At 38.0% G+C, this 22,508-nt stretch overlaps 1 protein-coding gene across 3 annotated transcripts in view; it reads right to left on the minus strand.

Annotated features, from left to right (window-relative positions):
* The window catches only part of FNBP1L (formin binding protein 1 like), a 104,718-nt gene that overhangs the window by 42,701 nt on the left and 39,509 nt on the right, over window positions 1–22,508 (minus strand). For all 3 annotated transcript variants that reach the window (XM_023230989.3, XM_023230991.3, XM_023230990.3), the window contains exon 2: window positions 5,420–5,535. In XM_023230989.3, coding sequence (XP_023086757.1) covers window positions 5,420–5,535 — 116 coding nt within the window. The remainder of the gene's footprint in view (window positions 1–5,419; window positions 5,536–22,508) is intronic.

Here is a 22,508-nt window from a genome sequence, read left to right on the forward strand (position 1 = left end):
AGAATAAAACATAGGAGAAAATCTTTGTGATATTCAATTTTGCAATGATTTCTTGGATATGACACCAAAAGCAGGCAAAAAAAAAAAAAATAGATAAACTGACTACATCAAAATTTAAAACTTCAATGCATAGAAGGACATAATCAAGAGAAAGAAAAGGCTACCTAGAGAATGGGAGAAAGAATTTGCAAATCATATATCTGGCAAGGGGTTAAAATCCAGAATATACAAAGAACTCCTAAAACTCTAAAACAAAAAAACCAAGTAACTCAATTTTTAAAAAGTGACTTGAAAAGACATTTCTCCAAAGATACACAAATGGACAACAAGCATATGAAAAGACCACTAGTCATCACGGAAAAGTCAGTCAGAACCACAGGGAGATAACAAACTCACACCAATTAGGCTGGTTACTTGCAAAACAAGGATGTGGATTAACTGGAAGCTTTGTGTATTGTTGATGAGAATGTAAAATCTTTCAGCCAGACAAAATAGAGTGACATAGAAACCAAATTCTGATAAAGAGGTATAAGAAAAGTAAAATGAGATAGAGACATACCCGAGACAGGGAGGAAAAAGAGGTTTAATTGGAATTACAGTTCCACAAGGCTGAGGAGGCTTCCGACTCATGGCAGGAGGCAAAAGGCACTTCTGACAGACTAGCTGTATTTGGATTGCTCTGTATCTAAGCCTACCCGAAATATTAGGGGCTGCTCTTAGTAGACACAATGATGTATATAGCACCAACTTGACCACATCACAATGATGTACATGACACCAAACTCCAGTATTAATAGAAAGCTGCTATGTAGTCAAAGGTTCGGCATGCGGTCAGAGATCCTAATTTCTAAACTAAACTGAAACACAGATTATTCCATTACTTATTCATTCAACTTATATTTAATCACCCAGTTCCAGAGGTACCAGGTGTAGGCTTAGTATGGGGTATAGAAATGCACATAATATAATCTCTGATCAAAAGGAATTCAGAGATTTCTGCTTTGGCCAAAATAATGGCTTCCTGTCTTACAACCTAATTCTCTTCCACTATACCATACTGCCACATTTGAACCAAAAATTTATGTATGCTCTGGGGTGGAGGCTGGGGAATATAATTTCATACAGCACTATATCTATGATAGAACTGAATACAATTACTTTTACTAGGAAAAAACTAAAATGATACATACTTATCACATATATAGGGCTCCTTTTTTTACTTAGAAATCTTAATCTCTGTTATACAAATACAATAATATAAGTTTATTAAAAGAATGATTGATTTCAGTTGCATATATCTTTGCAAACAAAACACACTCTACCAAGTGATCTGAAGTAACCATTTTCCATCAATCAAAATGGACATGATTCAATTGTATGTAACTATGTCTTCAAATGTAATTAGATGCTTTATTTTCTGTTTACTCCCATCCTCAAACCAAAACCAAAAATCAGTATAAAACACCAGAATAAAGTTAAACCAACACCATCAAAACACAAGAACAGAAGAGTAGAGGGAGAAAAGAAAACAATCTGGAATTGCCAAAGATTAAGAAATTTTAATCTTGCAATATATTTAAAATGTAATTGTTTAACATCATGAATATAGTTGATATGATTTGGCTGTGTCCTTACCCAAATCTCATCTTGAATTACAGTTCCCATAATCCCCATGTGTCATGGGAGGGACTAGGTGGAGATAACTGAATCACGGGGGCAGTTTCCCCCATCCTGTTCTCACAACAGTGAGTTAGTTCTCACGAGATCTGATGGTTTTATAATGGGATTCCCCCTTCACTGGGCACTTATTCTTCTCCCTCCACTATGATTATAAGTTTACTGAGGCCTCCCCAGCCATGCTGAACTGTGAGTCAATTAAATCTTTTTCCCTTATAAATTACCCAGTCTCAGATATGTCTTTATCAGCAGCATGAGAATGGACTAATATAATAGTTATTATTTAGGAGGAAAAAAAAGTGCTGCCTCACTATGAAAGAAATTACCCTCTGCACTAGCAAAAATATGGGGAGTTAACCAAAAGAATTTTTCCCATTAAAGAGGAGGAAACAAGGCAAACCTCTTCCCTTTGGATAAAAGACATACTATAAACAGCAGCTGATAATCCAGTCATTTACCAAGTAGTCATCCAAAGCAGCAAATCTCAGTGTAGATCATTTCAAATTAAACATGCTTTCTCTCAACTCTTCATTACTCCTCATACCTCACCACTCCAATAATTCTACCCTTGCTGAGAATCCCTGCTATTGAGAATTATCCTTAGAATGGAAATGTGGCAAATTCCTTAAGTGTGCTTTATTCCTTCAAATCACCTATCTAAAGCATCAGTACATAATAAAACCCACTTTCTCAATACAAAATTCTACTTTTCATATCATGAAGTTGTGGGTTCTAGCCACCCTTGCTTCAATGAACCAGAGCTCAATCCCTTTTTTGCAAGTAAATGAAAATTGTAATGGTTATTATCAGCCTCAGAACAGAGAGAAGGCAAACGAGTCTGCCATTTGATTAGATGAGTCCTGTTACACTAGCAAAACCCTGGCCATCTCAAAAGCTTTGAGGTCTAAGTAGTCTTGGACAGTTAAATATTCCAAATTACTGAAGTTTTGTCTTATAAATTATCAATTTTTATTTTATAATTTGTGATAGGAATCTCTTTTGAAGCATAACCTCTTCTTAATAACAAGTGTTGTAAATTACAAAAGTAACATACAATCATTGAAAAGACTACAATTCAAAAGTGTATGAAATAAAAGGTTCCTTCCCTTATCATTCTCTACTCTCATTCCACAAGGGCATCATTGTAACATAATATGGGTGTATTCTTCTAGACCTCTTCAGAATACATACAAATTTTATACAATACTGTATATACAAACACAAGTAAGCAATAAAATGATGTTACTGTACATTCAGTTCTTACTGTACATTCATCATTCAACCTGATGAATAAGGCTTTTAAGTTTTAAAATGTTTGTAAACCTGACTTTTTCATCCTTCTTCTACTGACAGGCACTTTTACAACCAGAAACTTTTTTTTTTCTGCAATGAAGAGTTTTATGCAAACATCTTTGCACACTTGTGTTTTTCTGCAGGGAAGTTTAGAAATGAAAATGCTAGATTAAAGGACAGATTACTTTTTAAACATTTGGAGATACACTATTATATTCTCTGCCTTCTTTAAAATAATCTGATTCTTTTCTTGAGGGCCCAAGATCATTCTTACCAGTATTTACTTTTTCACTCTGTATAATACAGTGATTCTCTTGGGGCCTTAGAGGTAGGTTCACTTTTCACTATGGTTTGGATATGGTTTGTTTGACCCCAACCAAAACTCATGTTGAAATCGGATCCCCAAAGTGGTGGTGTTAGGAGACAGTGCCTAATGGCAGGTGTTTGGATCATGAGGGATCCACCCTCACGGATAGTGGTTTGGTGTCATTTTTGGTAGTGAGTTGTGTTCTCACTCTAATAAGACTGGATCACTTTTTGAGAGTGGGTTTTTTAAAAGCCAGTACTCCTTCAGGTTTTCCTTCTCTCTTCATACATCCACGCTTCCCCTTTGACCCAACAAAACCCTGCGCCAGAAGCTGGGGGCATGCCTTTGAACTTACCAACCTGTACAACCATTAGTTAAATAAACCTCTTTTCTTTATAAATTACTCAGACTTAGGCATTCTGTTATGGCAACACAAAATGAACTAGGGCACTCCTGCATTAAATTTCATCTGTTTTTGTAATTTTTAAACCTTTTCCTTTATTGTTTGTCCCTTCACACTGCCATCACTGTATTACCTATAGCATTTTTTCTCATTCATTTCTATTGGAAAAACTGAGAATTTTCCAATAGAAATCTGAGAATTTAATGTGCTAAAATTGAGATCAAATGAAAATTTAAATAAAATTTTTATTTGTCACACAAGAATATATCTGGTAGCTGCTATTTTAATCTCTCAGAGGCCATTTCAAGCTCTTCTAGATTCTAGAGAGGTAAGGTTCCCAGATCATTAACTTTTGGACAGATGAAACATCATCACTGTGATTATTAATATACTAATAGGCTCCCTGTTTATATTCTCATGTGGAAAATACCTTGTTTAAAAAAACAAGAGAATGATGGATTAGGAAATTAGCATAATGCCATTATTCAGTAAATGTCATAAGTGTTTATCATTATAAAAATATTATAAGCAAGCTATTTATGACTCTATTCCATCCCTGCATCCAGTCAGTTGGTTACATGCACTATTATAGTGGATATATGAGGCACTCAAGTATCTCCCCCTTCCTTCTAGGACCACTAGTTTAAATTAATTTTGAGTAACTATCCTCCCCCCATCATTAGCTATAAGTCAATATTAGTGAATTGTTCAAGATAAACACATAACCTAACCAAAGTCAGTATGACTAAATGAGACCCTCTGCTAGTATTTCTGGAGAAAAGCTTGGTGCAGGGTTGCATTTTCCCTTACTTTCATGCCCCTTTTCCCTTCTTCCATTCCCCCACTCTCTCTTTCCCTCCCTTCCTTTCTCCCCAAAGGTACAATAGAGAAGACCATCATTCTTCTCCAGAACATGGGGGTATGAATATGTAAAACCTAGAGCTAAAGGAATAGAGAGGATGGTATGAATGGAACCTGAGAATAAACAGAACAAGAGGGAGCACAGCCAAGAAATGGGGCCTGAAGACTATTTGACCCCTGAATCAAAATATGCCTGGACTTTGTAGTCATGTATGTCTGTTTAGGTTGCATTTTTTTTTTTTTTTTGGTCACTTCAGGACACTTTTTTATCCTAAACCCTACAGCTAAAACCTTATACTGGTGTCTAGTCTTCAGACTTCAAGCACCATTTTTACTGAATAAGTTCCAGCAACTACTTGTCACAAAGTCCATCAGTTTTAAGACTAAACTTTTCCCTTTAAAACTTTTATCTTCCAAAACATATTCTAGAATCACATTCATTTATAATATGTAACTGAATACTGACAGAAACAAACTCAGCTCAGCACACAATTTCCAAGTCTTACAAACTCTGAAGAGAAACTCTGAAGAAATATTCAATACTTTGAAAAGATGACTAAAGCAAAAAGTTAGGAATAAAAGTATAAAACACAGAATAACACCCAGATATTTCTTTTTCCTGGCATTATGCTCCCCAGTTTTCAGATTTTTACGTGTCTTTCTGGAATGACAGCTATTTGTGATCCAGCTAGTCAATATTCCTTGTGGTACTGTACTGGCCAATGATTTAATTAATCATTAAAACAAACCAGTTACCTAATTCAATCTAATTCTGATGAAAAACATAGAATTTAACCTCTGGAATATCACACTCCTGTAATATCCAACTGTTTAAACATGTAATTTCATTTCTAAAAACTGAAAAAAAATTAACTTACCTCAATTGTTTCGCATAGTTCTGTTCAATTTCTATCCTCTCTTTAACAAATTTGGCATATCTTTCCAAGAAGTCAATTCCCCATTGTGTATGCTTGTCTAAGCTGTCGAACTGATCCTAGAAAAGGAAGATAAAAATGCATTTTCAAAAGTCTAAAATGTTATCCACATATATTTTAAACAGCTTCTGATATTTGTACAGAGAAGCAATGAGGTATAAAAGGAAAAACCCAGGCTCATCTACTAGTTCCCTCACTTCGCCCGTTAAGACCTAGAAACAGGTCCCTAAGCATAAATCTTGCTACTTTATGCCTGAATGTCTTTACAAACATGGCTCTCCCAGTTGCAGCACCCTCCCCTATTCTGCTTTTTGCAGTCAACTCTTCCCCAAATCCCCCCTACCCTGGCCTTTGAGATTCAGTTCAGGCATTATGTCCACCAGAAAATGGTCCTTTTTCTTTTTCTTTCTTTCTTTTTTTTTTTTTTTTTAGACAGAACCTCGCTCTGTCGCCCCGACTGGAGCGCAGTGGCCGGATCTCAGCTCACTGCAAGCTCCGCCTCCCGGGTTTACGCCATTCTCCTGCCTCAGCCTCCCGAGTAGCTGGGACTACAGGCGCCCGCCACATCGCCCGGCTAGTTTTTTTTGTATTTTTTAGTAGAGACGGGGTTTCACCTTGTTAGCCAGGATGGTCTCGATCTCCTGACCTCGTGATCTGCCCGTCTCGGCCTCCCAAAGTGCTGGGATTACAGGCTTGAGCCACCGCGCCCGGCCCCAGAAAATGGTCCTAAACTCTCAGACTTTCTCCATGTCCCCAAGGCTCCCTAAAATTACTATCTTATTTGTTTGCTATACTATATTGAGAGCCAGAATCATGCATTATTCAACTCTGAACTCCCATAGCCTAAGCACCATGCTTGGCACCATAGCAGGTACTCGACGAAGAATTATTTAGCTGGACAAAATCAAATATACCTGAGTTCAAATTCCGGGATCTGCCATTTCCGAGATGTTTGAAACTGGGCAAGCTAACAAGGCTCCTTGAATGTTTTCCCATCTTAAAATGGAAATCCCATCACCCACCTAACAGGATTGTGGTGATGTTATTAAACATGTTCTGCAACACAGGAAACATGATAATGACATATAATAGAGTACCACTGTCCTACAAGGCTCTTTCAGTCCTCACAGATGCCACCTCCTGCCAGAGAAACCACCATTTTCCTTGCTTTAAGAACAAGCTCCGAACTGACTAATAACTTGGTGCTGTCTTCCTCTCATATATCAAGTCTGCAGTGCTGAAAAAATATTCAAGTATCATCCCTTTCCATATTTACAGCTTCTTTTAAAATCACTTGTGGTTTAGTCACATTATTTACAAATTATCTCCTTTTGACTTTTCTCTTTCTCTACCTTAAACCATCAAAAAGAAATTCTACTCCTAAAAGCAAGTTGCCACTCTAATTCTATTCTTCCAAGAAGCTTTCTGATTATCATCTGGTTTTCAAAATATATTTGAATACAGCAAGAAAACGCACTGCTCAGTAAACTCAATCTGCATAATATGAACTACTGTAAATTAGAATTCTCATCAAACTGAAACTGAAACACACTCAATGACAAACAATTCCCCAAAAAAAAAAAACACTTCAAAGCTGAAACAATCTTCCTTTATTTTTCTAAATTGCTTCAAAAGCTTCTCTTCCCACAATCTTCTTCACCAAATTTTATATTACACTTCTTTATCCTCTAGATTAAGTCTCCAAATTTTTTTTTTTTTTTTTTTGAGACGGAGTCTCGCTCTGTCGCCCAGGCTGGAGTGCAGTGGCCGGATCTCAGCTCACTGCAAGCTCCGCCTCCCGGGTTCACGCCATTCTCCTGCCTCAGCCTCCCCAGTAGCTGGGACTACAGGCGCCCGCCATCTCGCCCGGCTAGTTTTCTGTATTTTTAGTAGAGACGGGGTTTCACCGTGTAGACCAGGATGGTCTTGATCTCCTGACCTCGTGATCTATCCGTCTCGGCCTCCCAAAGTGAAGTTTCCAAATTTTAAATTTCAAACCCCATCAGTAAAAAACCTGAACAAAAACTATATGTAGTTATTTATATATTAAATTATATACTATTGAATTATGTAGTTATGAAATGCACAATAGAAACTTTAAAAAGAGATGAAAATGAAACGAACATTATTTTTAAACAGTTTTTTTTTTTTAAACATATTTGACCAACAAAAGCCTTTGAGCAATGACTTTTAAAATATTATGGCCGGGCGCAGTGGCTCAAGCCCGTAATCCCAGCACTTTGGGAGGTCGAGGTGGGCGGATCACTTGAGGTCAGGAGTTCGAGGCCAACCTGGTCAACATGGTGAAACCCTGTCTCCATTAAAAACACAAAAATTGGCCAGGCATGGTGGCGCGCCACTTGTGGTCCCAGTTACTCAGGAGGCTGAGGCAGGAGAACGGCGTGAACCCAGGAGGTGGAGCTTGCAGTGAGCTGAGATCGCGCCACTGCACTCCAGCCTGGGTGACAGAGCAAGACTCTGTCTCAAAAAAAAAAAAAAAAAAAGTTCAAACCCCACTGAAACTAATTGTGATTACTACCTTTATGTGTCATCTAGGCTGTGCAACTGTGCCCAGTTACTTACTTGGTTAAACATTATTCTGGATGTTTCTGTGAAGGTGTTTTTTAGATTAAATTAACATTTAGGCCAGGTACAGTGGCTCATGCCTATAATCCCAGCACTTGGGGAGGCCTGGACGGGAGACTCACACAAGTCCAGGAGTTCAAGATCAGCCTGGGCAATACAGTAAGACCCTGTCTCTACAAAACATAAAAAGGCTAGGTGGCTCACATATGTAATTCCAGCACTTCGGAAGGCTGAAGCAAGAGAATCTCTTGAGCTCAGGAGTTCAAGACCAGCCTTAGCAACATGTTAAGACCCAATCTCTTAACAATTAGCCAGGCATGTTAGTACATGCTTGTAATTCCAGCTACCTGGGAGACTGAAGTGGAAGAATTGTTTGAGCCCAGAAGGTCATGACTGCAGTGAGCTGTGATCACTGTACTTCAGCCAGGGTAAGAGAGCAAGACCCTGCCGCAAAAATAAATATTAATAGTAAATAAATAAATAAAATTAGCCAGGTGAAAGGTGGAGGTGGGAGGATCCCTTGAGTCCAGGAATTCACGTTACAGTGAGCTGTGACTGTGTCACTACACTCCAGCCTGGGTGACAGTGAGATCCTGTCCACAGGAAAGGAAGGAAAAAGAAGGAAGGGGGAGTGGGGAGGGGGAGAAAGCAAGAGGGAAGGAAAAAATTAATATTTAAATAGGTGAATTTTAAATAAAGCAGATTATGCTCCAAAATGGGTGGGTGGGCCTCATCTAATCAGTTGAAGTCTTTCATTGAACAGACTGACCTTCCCCCAGCAAGAAAGAATTCTGCCAGAATACTGACTTTGGTCTGAAACTACAACTGTTCCCTGGGCCTACCCTGCAGATCCCAAGCTTCCACAATCACATGAGTCAACTTCTTAAAAGAAATTTCTCTCTATATGTGTATATATCCTGTTGATTATCTGTCTCTGGAGAATTCTGACTAAAACACGGATTTTACAACAAGTAAAAAATTTCTGTTTCTAAGAATTTTAAGTGTACAGACAAAATAATATTTGTAGGTGACACAGATCATTTTCAGCAACAAAATTATATAATGAATACATTTCCAAATATTCATAATCAAAATGCTTTCTATATAGCTCAAGTTTCTTTGGAAAAGCAGCTATTCAGTCACCATTAAAACTTCTCTTTTATCTTGAAGGCACAGATTAAATTTTCTCAAAAATACCTGGTAGGTAAGCATACTAGTTAAAGAAAAATGTCAACAAATTTGAAACAGCCAGGAGATAGCAAACCTGTATTAAACAAAGATTTTTCAATTGTCTCTCCCTGTTTCATTTGGAAACACTGTAGTCTTAAAGGTATTATTTTTATAAAACTAACCATAACAAAAATATAACTTAATTATTTTGTGAACTTCCTGCTTTAGTTTTCTTTGCTTACCTACAAATGAAGTGAATAAATTCCAACCTTATTCCAATTTCCTTTTTAAAATTCCAGCCAACACACTACTTTATCAGTGGTTAATACATTTACTGTTAAGAATAAATCTTTTTCAACACATCTTTCCGTCAGTGGGTCACAAAAAGGCAGTTTTAAATATAACTGCTTTATTGAAACATTATTCATTACTGAAACAATCTAGACATTATAAGCTGAGAAATGTTGGAAACATCTGTACTTTAATGAAACTGTACAACAAACTTTCTGTGTGAAATCTTTTCTAAAAAAATTTCTATTTTTCCATATGGCCTAAGAGTATTTGCTGAGATAATTTATTTTGCTGCCATATTTTACACATATAATATCACTATTTTCACCACAAAAGGAAGAGCTAGTGCTTAGGACTCATACCATTTGGCTGTGTCCCCACCCTAATCTCACCTCAAATTGTAATAATCCCCACATGTCATGGGATGGACCTTATGGGAGGTAAATGAATCATGGGGGCATGTTTTTCCCTTGCTGTTCTCATGACAGTGAATAAGTCTCACCAGATCTGATGGTTTTATAAAGGGGAGTTCCCCTGCAAATGCTCTCTTGCCTGCTGCCATGTAAGATGTGACTTTGCTCCTCATTTGCCTTCCGCCATGATTGTGAGGCCTCCCCACCCATGTGGAACTGTGAGTCAATTAAACCTCTTTCCTTTATAAATTACCCAGTCTCGGATGTCTTTATTAGCAGCATGCGAACAGACTAATACAGCTACATAGTAAGAAATGCATACATTTTGTCTCCACTACTGATTCCTGAAACAGAGCTTCTAAAACCCTTGGAACTCCATGAGTTGTAGGGGTAAGAGGAGCATCTTTTGTTATTCATAATAACCCCCTTTCAATCATACCTAAATTTATGCTAATACAGTGACTTTGAAGGACAAGGACTGGTTGCTAGAGGAACCAACCATGTGATTTGAGGGTTGAAACCTTCAGCTCTCCCTATCCCCAAGTCTCCTGGGAAAGGAGGAGGGATGAAGATTGAATTCAATCGACAATAACTAATGATTTAACCAATCACCCCTATGTAATGGAGCCTCCACAAAAACCCTAAACCATGGGTTTGGAAACCTTCTGGGTAGGTGAACACATTCACTTGCAGTGCATCTCAACTCCACAGGAACAAAAGGTCATGCATCCCGGGTCTTTCTAAAGCTTACCTTAGGTACCTCTTCATCTAGCTGTTCATCTGTGTCCTTTATAATATCCTTTGTAATAAACCAGTAATAGTAAATAAAGTGCTTCCCTGAGTTCTGTAAGGCATTACAGCAAATTATCAAACCAGAGGAGGGGGTCACAGGAACCCCTGATTTGTAGCCAAGTCAGTCAAGTACCCAGATGTCCAGGACCTGCAATTGATGCTTGAAGTCCAGGCAGTATTATGGAACTGAACCCTTCAACTATAGGATCTGTACCAACTCCAGGCATATAATGACAAAACTGAACTGTAAGACATCTAGTTAGTGTCCAGAGAGTTGAAGAACTGGTTGTTCAAGTGGAAAAAACTCACGTTTGGTGTCAGAAGGAACAATTTTTCCTTTTAACAAGAATATTTCTAATAGTGTACTGTCTTTCACCACTAAGTTCAAAATTTCAAGACACTTTCCAGTAACACATATTCATATCATAGCAGCATTATGGAAGCAACCCACTTGTCCATCAACAGATAAGTGAAGAAAAAAAATGTGGTATATAAATACAATTAATATTATTCAGCCTTAAAATGGAAGGAAATTCTGGCACATGCTACAAAACATGGATAAATATTGGGGACATCATGCTAAGTAAAATAAGACAGAAAAGGACAAATACTGTATGATTCCACCTACATGAAGTACTTAGAATAGTCAAAATCAGAGAGAAGGAAGTAGAATGGTAGTTGACAGGGAATAGGGGTAGGAAGGAATGGGGAGTTATTTAATGAGTGTAGAGTTGCAAGATGAAGATCATTCTGGAAATGTATGGCGGTGATGGTTGCACAACAGTATCAATGCACTTAATGCCACTAAACTGTACATTTAAAAATGGTTAAGATGGTAAATTTTACACTGCGTATTTTATACAGTAAAAAAATCTTCACCCCTCCACCAAAAATAAATTTCCTGTGGCTCACCCATGCGTTCACCATCATAGCTCATTGCAGCGTCAAAATCCTGGGCTTAAGTCATCTTCCAGCCTCAGCCTCCCAAGTAACTAGGACTACAGACATGCCCATGGCTCACTGCAGACTCGACCTCCTGAGCTTAAGTGATCCTTCCAGCTCAGCTTCTCAAGTAGCTGGGACTATAGGCGCGTATCACCATGTCCAGCTAATTTTTGTATTTTTAGTACAGACAGGGTTTTGCCATGTTGCCCAGGCTAATCTCAAACCCCTGAGTTCAAGCGATCCTCCTGCCTTGGCCTCCCAAAGTGCCATCTCAAATAACCTTCTCAATAATTTCTTAGAGGGGGAAGGTTACCTCTAGTCCATATGATTATATAGACATTTTATCTTTCTTTTTAAATAAACATTATGTTTTTTTCTCAAACACATTAAGAAGCATCAGCCTGGTCATTCTTATCGTTTGCCTATATTCACATTAAAATATTATATTTAATCCATGGTTTCTTTTTTATATATTTTTTTAGGTTTTTAAGAGATGGAGTCTGGCTCTTTCACCCAGGAATGTAGTGGCACCATCATAGCTTACTGCAGCATCGAACTCCTGGGCGTAAGCTAATTTTAAAAAATATTTTGTAAAGAAGGGGTCTTGCTTTGTTGCTCAGTCTGGTCTCAAACTCCCAGCCTCAAGCAATTCTCCCACCTGGGCCTCCCAAAGCACTGGGACTATAGGCGTGAACCACCACACCCAGTCCAATCCATGGTTTCTTTACAGGAAACTTTTTAAGTCCAAGACAAGACACTAGGATCAACTCACATTTTGAATACTAGTAAAGTATCCCATTTCTTATTTTTTAGATAACATATAAACAGAAGTTCTAAGCTCTGTCAGTGGATCATCTTGTGCGCTCTTCTTTGAAGACCCAGGTTTTAAATAATGCATTATCCTTTATCTAATTTTTATCAAGTCCTTCCTACCCTACTAATATGATTTTACTGGCTTTTTTCTTCTTGTTGTTATTTCTTCCACCAGTGGTTCCCACAAAGAATTCATTTTCTGTTTATCACTTTTCAAGCTCTTTTAGGATTCTCAAAGAAAAATTACTTCATCTAAAAAATAGATATCTAAGACCTGTGTCAGACTGTTTTCAAAAACTGAATGTCATTCTTACTTTCTCCAATATTCAAAATCATGCATGCTGTGATTCCACTGGATAAAACCTTGGACTATATATCTATGTATTAGCTCTCTCCAAAAGGTATTTTTAGAGTTGGTCACCATAACAAATGTGTAAAAGCTTAGCTAATCAGAATATTGAGAAAGTTTAGTCAAATTTCATTTTTCAGTTACTGATGGTTAAGTTACAAATTATAAAATTTATTTAGATACCATTTTTTAAAGTTTTAAATTTATCTTGTAACTGACAAAAACTGGATATATGGATACAATGTTTAATTGTTAATGTTGATTTAAAACTCAAAATAGAACTGTACAAGTAGAAAACATAACAGAAGCCTATAACTGTGTTAAGTATATTTCATTAAGGTTGTACCATACTTTTAAAATAAATAAAAGCCAACTTCAAAAAACAGCAATCAGCTTTAAAAGGTACCATAAAGGTAAAATATACAAGCTTAGCTACAAGTGAAACAAATTCTCTTCTTTGTAACAACCGTAACCTGGCCATAGCTCATGCCTATCATTCCATCACTTTAGGAGGCCCAGGTGGGAGGATAACAAACAAAAATTTTTTTTACACTAGGTAGTGGTGGCACATCCCTGTAGTCCTAGCTACTGGAGAGGCTGAGGATGGGAGGACAGCTTGAGTCTGGAGGTTCAAAGTTACAGAGAGCTGTGATTGTGCCACAACACTCCTGGGTAACAGAGCAAGACCTTGTCTCTTTGGGGTGGGAAAAAAAAAAAGTCATCCAGCCTTTCTTTCGTAGTCACACTATCAGTGATCAAACAACTCCAGAAACATGAGAGAAGGCTGGAAAGCAAGGAATAGTTTTAATCACCACAATATAAAGTAGAAAGTTTTTAAATTAAAATATAAGAATCAGCCAGGCATGGTGCTGTAATCCTAACACTTGGGAGGCCAAGGTGGGAGGACTGCTTGAGTCCAGGAGTTGAAGATCAGCCTGGGTAATGCAGCAAGACCATCTCTACAAAAAAATAATTAAAAAACAAATTAGCCTGGCATCATGGCCCATGCCTGTAATCCCAGCTACTCTGGAAGCTGAAGCGGGAGGATTGCTTGAGCCTGGGAGGTTGAGGCTACAGTAAGCCATGATCACATATTGCACTCCAGCCTGGGTGACAGAATAAGACCAAATCTCTTAAAAATAAATAAGTAAATGATAAAATGTAAGAATCAAAGTCATGAAGTCTTAGATTATCAAAAGTAACATCTTCCAACCTCTGTAGTTTCAAAGCCTGAGATCATACATCTTCCTGCTCCACATCAGCAAATACTTTGGGACTATGGAAAAGGTCAAGGGAAAAGATCATGAAAAACTAAAGAAGTGAAGGTGAGCAGTATTCTGAAATCATCTGTAAGTTAGAAATGAAGAAGAATATTAAGTCATTAAAGAGGCAACACTTCCCTATTCTCTCTACCTTTAGCATTGCTCTTATTCCTATTGATTTATTCCAGATAGAATCTGGAATAAATTACTAGCTAGTAATTTCAGCTAGTTGGACTTACTCAGAGTCCAACTTCCTCATTTCCTTGTCTTAATTATCCTCTCACTTCCTTTTCCAACACATTCATTCTTACCATAGCTTGAGTGAAATTAATCTCTGTATCAGTGGTGAGTTCTAATCTAAATCTTATCATCTTATATTTAAACTCAAGAAAGCTCATTTTCTGTTTCCTTTGGGCATTCTTTTTAATTTTGTAAGATATTTAAAGTTATTTTACTGTATATACTTGGAAACACAGGAAAATATCCTAAATTAAAGCTGGCATCAGCACCAACATAAATGTCCACATTATGTAGCATAACTCAAATTATACAAGGTTCTACTGCATAGTAATGTGAGGCAATAAATATTATGTTTACTCAATCTTCTTGCTTTTATCTGTATGTCTTTAATGTAATTTAAAAGAACTATTTTACATATCACAAAAGGTTATTTTTTAGAAGTCACTATTTAATATTCAATCCTTGTTTTCCTAATTACTTTGATACAGCCTTGCATCCAAATGAAGTTCCAATAAAGTACTTTTTGGTAAAAAACCAAGAGTCACCATCATTTTAAAAATACTTTCCTCACTAAAAAGCAGAATAATGACTTTGCTGTCCTAGTTTGGACTTGCTCTATGGCTCTGACTTTCTGCCAAAGTTCCTCCAGCATTTCTGAATACCAAACTACCACCAAAAATGTTTTTAAAGATCTAACACAACTGACTTTTCTCCCTCTTTAACTCTTATGGACTGCAGAAACTTTTTGTTTCAGTCTCATAGAGCTAAAACACCAACTTCCATTCAGGATCAACCATGTCTATCCTCAAAGAAAATTGAGAAATATTGCAGAATTTTTTAAAAATCAGTTTAATTATTTTCGGTTTCTCATGGTGTTGTTTTTTTTAAAGACAGGTGAAAACTTGCATATTTGGGAAATTACCCCAATCTTTTCATTTAATTTTTTCTTAAAACTTAAATTAAGCTCTTAGTGACTTCAAAATCTACCCAAATGATCTTTCCAATATCCTACTGCAATTTTTCTTTTTTACTTCTCTGTGACTTTCACTTCCACTCCACTTTGATAAGTCATTCCCATGTTTGTCTCCATTGTCATTAGCAATAACTGCCTTATAAAGTAGGAAGAATGTCAATCTTGTCTCTCCCACTCCACTTCCCTGCAATAAATTTCAAGAATGTCTTTCTCAGGCAGCTAGCCCTGTCAAGTCAGTCCCTGAAATACCCCAAGTCCAACAATTTTTTGGCCCCACAGAGACCACAACCCATTGATCCCAACACATCATTATTATTATCCTTCACCCCCTCCTGTCGTCATTTCCATCTTTATACAGCTTGGATTCCCTAAGCTGTCATTATAATCACTCCTTCCAAATATACTCACTGTCCTTGCCCCTCTCTAGCTTTGCCAAATTTCAACCCTGATTTATGGTTAGAGTCTTACTAACTCTTCCTCATGCTGCAGAAGAAAATTGGAAAAAAGGAAAGAAAGAACCAAGTTGGCTAATTATACTTTGAAATTCATGTCTATTACCTATAGGACTTTCATACTACTTAGCTCAAATCCATTCACTACTTCATTATCCTAGCCAACTATCTCATACCTTATTCTTTTACTTTAAATTTATACCATCTATCCATCTCACTCTTAGCTAATAACCTTGCCTCCTATTTTGCTCCAAGAGAAACAGAAGGTAACTCCTTGCTCACCAACTCTATTTTTTACCACAATACCTGCATGTTTTTATTAGGCCTTCCTGATTATTACTTTGGATAAACTGTCCACGCCCCTAATACTTCAACTTACCTGGAGAACTAGTGCAGTTACAAGTTCAGTTGTTAGAACGGTTAAAACCCTGGGCCTACATATGTTTGATGTATTCCAGAAAGAGCAAAAAGCTGAATAAGCAAGCCACAGCTGAGTGAGCAAGAGGGGAGAGTAGTAGATACTGAAGTGGAGTGTGTGAGCGCCAGAATGCCAGTTTATATGCCCTATCTTCCACCATAAGGACCTTGGCTTTAACCCTGAGTTGGAAATTCACTGGAGGGTATAACCTCCAATAAACTTGGCATGACCCAATACAAGTTTTTAAATAGATCACTGGAGTTTCTATGTTGATTAACAACTAGCTCAAGGTCCACAGACCCACCATCCTTGAACACATCTGATCTTGTCTGATCTTGGAAGCTACGCAGGGTCAGGCCTGGTGAGTATTTGGATGGGAGACTGCTTGGGTATATCAGGTGCTGTAGGCTTTTTCTTTTTAAAAAAAAAAGACAAACAAAACAAAACACACACACACACACACACACACACACACATACACCAAACTCAGAGCAAGGGAGACCTTTTAAGGAGGCTACTGCAATAATCCAGACCAGAGATGAGCTGGTTTGGTCCAGAGTAAAAGCAGCAGGGTGGTGAAAAGTGGTAAGATTTTGGATATATTCTGAAGGTAGTGTGAACAAATTTTTCTAATGTTTTGAGCATGGGTTTTAGAAGAAAAACAAACATCAGTTTTGAGCCCCATGAACTAGAAGGATGAAACTGCTTTTAACTAAAAGAAGAGATCAAGTTTGGGCAATGGGAAGAAAAAAGTTTTGCCTTTAGACAGTTAATTTTGAGATGTCCTTAAGATATCCAGGTTGATATGTTGAGTAGGCAGCTAAATACATATGTCTGGAATTAACAGAAGTGGTCCTGCTGAAGATACATGATAAAGAAATTACCCTGGACATGATCTCAATTAAGTCTTGTTGCACACCAACATTCGGAGGTCAAGGAATTGATGAGGAACCAGCAAAGGATACTGAGGAGTAACCAGTGAGGTACAAGTAAAACTAGAAAAGTGTGGCGTAATTTATAAGAAGACAAATGAAGATCACTACAGTAATGAAAATCTTAGTCCTGAATTCAAGGCATTTACGGCTAGGTAGGTTGACCTGTTAACAAGATCCTCCAGGGGCTTCTAAGGAGCCTCATTCCCTTATATGATTTTCTCTTTTTCTGAATTTCTACCAGGCCTGGAGTCAAAAATCTCTGTCACGTCGTTGGTTAGTGAAAACTTATTTGTTCTGCTTTCCTCTATCGAATGCAGTGACAAATTAAGTATGATGAAAATTGAGATGCCAAACATGTAGTGCTGCCTAACTTTGTAACATTTCAGACTGTAAGAGTTGAAATTTACTTGACAAACTATGCTCTCAGTTTGAACACTTTAACTGACTTACCCTGATTATCCAAATCAAGCTTTCTTGGATGAAAAGAAAGTGATAGGGGAGTAAAGAAGGGGTAAAATCAAATCCCAGGTACCCAGTGTTACAGACATGAAACAAAACAAACAAAATCAAAAGCCAACATTTGGGGGGAGAAAAAAAGAAGTCAAATGAATGATGTATTATTTCAAGGAGGAGAAAGTGATCCACTTTGTCAGGTGCTACTAAAAGTAGTAAAAAGACTGAAAACTAACCATGTTAGCAACATGCAGATCACTGACTGTCTTAACAAGAGCAGTTTTGTTGAAATAATGAGGGCAAAAGCCTGACTGAAATGGTTCCAAAAGATTAGATAGAAGTTGAAGACAGTTAAGTATGGACATCACTTTTAAGGAATTTTGCTTGAAAGGAGAGAAGAGATACAAAAAAATAGCTAAAGAGAAGAGTGGGATCAAGTGAGGGTAGTTTTTAAGATAAAAGAAATAATATGATTTTATTGCTAATGGAAATGATCTGAAAGAAAAGAAAACACTTAAGTGTAGAAGCAGTGTTCACTGCTGGAGCAATGAGCACTTAGCCTTTGCTAAGAGCATGAGAAGTTCAATTACAGTAACAGGAGAGAAGGCAAAGTAAGTGGGCATAGGTCTAGACAGCTTGGTAGATGTGGTAGTAGGAGCATGTGGAAATTCTCCCACGATTGCTTCAGTTTATTTTCAGTAAAATAGAAGGCAAGGTCAATAGCTGAAATTTACTTATTCAGAAAGTCTTTGAATTGAGTTAAGAATTATTATTATCAGTTAACTGCTCTGAGATTCACTTTCCTCAACTGTCAAATGAGAATACCCGTGCTGCCTACTTTACAGGGTTGTTGTGAGGGTCAAATGAGAATGTATGTGAAAGACCTGTAAACAGTAAAACCCTAAAAAAATAAGTATTCTGTTACAGAGCCACATTTTACCATTTTCTTTTCTTGTTTCTTTCTTTTTTTTTTTTTGAGACGGAGTCTTGCTCTGCCCCAGGCTGGAGTGCAGTCGTGCAATCTCGGCTCACCGCAACCTCCGCCTCCTGGGTTCACACCATTCTCCTGCCTCAGCCTCCCGAGTAGCTGGGACTATAGGCGCCCGCCACTACGCCTGGCTAATTTTTTGTATTCTTTAGTAGAGAGGGTGCTTCACTGTGTTAGCTAGGATGGTCTCGATCTCCTGACCTCGTAATCCACCCGCCTCGGCCTCCTAAAGTGCTGGGATTACAGGTGTGAGCCACCGTGCCCGGCCATACCATTTTCTTCATCTTCTTAAAAATTATGGAATTATAGAAGAGTGACATTTTTCCATCTGAAATTCTCATAACTAGCTGGGCACATCTCAACGTGCAAATGATTCTGATTTTTTAGATTCCAAAATAACTGTATTACACCAAAATAGTGGTATATCCGTGCATTAAAGGTATATGAGACCAAATATCAATGTGGTAATAACTATACATGAACAGTAAGCTAACATTTTCTATGTTCACTTAGAGCTTTCAATACACTAAAAACTCTAAGTACAGAATCCATTTCTAATTCTTTGCATCTGACACTTAACCCAGTGTCATTTACTAGTGCTTGATCTCTGAGCTTCCTGTTCCATATATGTAAAACTGCAGTAATTACACAACTCCAAAGTGAAAAGATTAAATGAAATATAAATAATGCGGCCAAGCACGGTGGCTCACGCCTGGAATCCCAGCACTTTGGGAGGGTGAGGCAGGCGGATCACAAGGTCAGGAGTTAGAGACCAGCCTGGCCAACATGGTGAAACCCCGTCTCTACTTAAAATACAAAAACAATCAGCTGGGCATGGTGGCAGGCGCCTATAATCCCAGCTACTCAGGAGGCTAAGGCAGGAAAATCGCTTGAACCCAGGAGGCAGAGGTTACAGTGAGCTGAGACCATGCCACTGCACTCCGGCCTGGGCAACGGGGCAAGACTTCCTCTCCAAAAAAAAAAAAAAAACAAAAACAAAAGAAATATAAATAATGCATTTAACATAGTACTTGGCACTGGTAGCTATTACTATTCATTTAATGCAATAAATAAATGAGTGCTGAGCTTGGCACTAGGGATGTGAGTAAAAATATACTTAGCGGAAAGGAGATTTATTAATCAAATAATTACTTTTCTTTAATTTCACTGGCTAGTACCTCCAGAATGTTATATACAGTAATGACTGTTAACAATCTTTAGTGGTCAGCTTTGTATGACTGAACTTCATACAATACATAGGTTTTATGTTTTCTAGCAAACTCAATATATAAATGTATTTATTAAAAAATTAACTTACAGGATAATTGTTCTCTGTAGGGGTCTTTAAAATAGTATGTGTTCTTAGGACAATTAAAATGATTTGATTAATCCAAAATAAATTTACAAACTATCAGAGCACATCTGTTGTGTGAAGTAAGCTCTATATCTGTGTAGTACACGAGCCATCTTCCCATCTTCACATGTGGCCATCTTATTTCACAGTTTTCTGTAATTTGGAGATCCTACTACCTTTCTTAACTTTGTCTTTTTTTTTTTTTTTTAAGATAAGGTCTCATTCTGTTGCCCAGGCTGCAGTGCAATGGCACAATCACAGCTCACTGCAGCCTTGACCTCCTGGGCTCAAGCAATCCTCCTGCCTCAGCCTCCCAAGCAGCTGGGACCACAAGTGTGAGCCACTATGCCCAGCTAATTTATTTTATTTGTAGAGACAGTGTCTTGCTACGTTGGCAAGGCTGGTCTCGAACACCTGGCCTCCCAAAGTGCTGGATTACAGGTGTGAGCCATTCCCCCCAGGAGCTGTCTTTGTTGTCTTTCATTTCTGTTTGACAATAGCCTTTCTATTGTTCAGCACTGCTCTGCCTCCCAAGATCTCAAACTTAAGCCCAAGGTCATTCAGTAGTTAGGGTTAACACCACAACTAGAGTTTAGGATTAACTATTTTAAAACTAGTTTTCTTTATGTTATTCTGTTTAGCCTTTTCTCAGATTCTCAAGTCATTTGCTTGCATCATTATCCCTGCTACCTACCAACCTGGACCACTTCCTGCCAGGAGTTCCTCTACCCTCACACCAATTAGCAACACAGTTTGGTCTCCCTGTGCTGACATTTTATCCTGACATGAGAGAACATAATTAGCAAACGGGATTCAAGAACAGAACTAGTCTTCGTGTACAGGCAGTCATATTTTTAACATGAAAATTCTCTAGAACAGTGCTAAACATCCCTTTGCACCATCTCTCTTTGATTTCTTGGCTTCTCACTGGGCTCATTTTCCATTTTACTCTAGTCTGCTTTCCCCTTTTCCCTTTCTGAGACTCAATCTACTTGGTGACTGCAATGTTTAAGTATGAAATTTAATCATAGGCCTTTATGGCTAGAAGAGACTTCAAAGATCAGTCTTTATTTACAGATGAGGAAATTGAAGCCTCAAGATTAAACTATTTGCCCAGTCAGGCATGGTGGCTCACGCCTGTAATCCCAGCAGTTTGGGAGGCCAAGGCAGGCGGATCACAAGGTCAGGAGTTTGAGACCAGCCTGCCCAACATAGTGAAACCCGATCGCTACTAAAAATACAAAAGTTAGCCGGGCATGGTGGCGCATGCCTGTAGTCCCAGCTACTCAGGAGGCTGAGGCAGGAGAATCACTTGAACCCAGGAGGCACAGGTTGTGGTGAGCCAAGATCACATTACTGCACTCCAGCCTGGGCAACAGAGAGAGACTTCATCTCAATAAACTGTTTGCCCAAAGTAACAGAGCTAAGAAATAGCTAAATCAATGATCCACATGTCTTGACTTAATTAGTTTTGTTCCCTTGTGTTGATGCTTTAAATCAGTTCACTTAGTTAAGTAAATTCTCTAAGACTATTTATTATTTGAAAAGCAAATAGGCTTTCTGGCTCTAATATAATCTGAGGGATACTTAGTTCTTGGTATATTCATGGGAATAACCCCAAAGAGTGACCTCATACTATTCTTAGCATATAATTATGGTTAAATATTGAGATAATTTAGTTTTATCTATCAATGGTTTATTATATTTTGGAAGAAGCAAAACTGATCTAGACAGAAGTCTCATGGCTCATTTTTATCCATAATATTGAAAAATCTTAAGATTTAGAATAAATTATTAATGTATTCAATTTTATATAATAGATACAGATGCATATTAATTTAATCAGAAGTCTCCATGATCCAAAACAGCCATATTCTGAACATACACATGCATAATTTAGGCTGTTGTTTATTCTTTCATGGCTTACTGTGACTGTAATACTGGTGGGAGGCATTGAGTAAAAGGGAAATGATTAAGTAAATGAATTCTCCTGCACATCAACATAAACTAGGCACTATTAGTGGCATGTAACATTTACATGGTAATTTTGTCCTTTTCATATTGACTGTATATAATTGATTATTCAACATCAAAAACTTGCCTGTGACCAGGTAGGGTGGCTGCTACTAGCTTTCCTTTCCCTTTTTTTTTTTTTTTTTTTCCATTTTTGGAGACAAGGTCTCATCCTGTGGCCCAGGCTGGAGTGCAGTGGCACCATCACAGCTCACCACAGCACCACCAACTTTCTGAGCAGAAGTGGTCCTCCCACCTGAGTAGTTGGGACTACAGGAATGTGATACCATGCCCGGCTACTTTTTGTATTATATTTTTAGACGGAGTCTCACTCTGTCGTCCAGGCTGGACTGCAGTGGGGCGATCTCGGCTCACTACAAGCTCCACCTCCCAGGTTCAAGCCATTCTCCTGCCTCAGTCTCCCAAGTAGCTGGGACTACAGGTGCCCACCATCACGCCCGGCTAATTTTTTGTATTTTTAGTAGAGACAGGGTTTCACCGTGTTAGCCACGATGGTCTCGATCTCCTGACCTCGTGATTCACCCGCCTCGACCTCCCAAAGTGCTGGGATTACAGACACGAGCC

The sequence above is a fragment of the Piliocolobus tephrosceles genome, chromosome 1 (assembly GCF_002776525.5).
Source record: "Piliocolobus tephrosceles isolate RC106 chromosome 1, ASM277652v3, whole genome shotgun sequence".
Classification (NCBI taxonomy): domain Eukaryota; kingdom Metazoa; phylum Chordata; class Mammalia; order Primates; family Cercopithecidae; genus Piliocolobus; species Piliocolobus tephrosceles.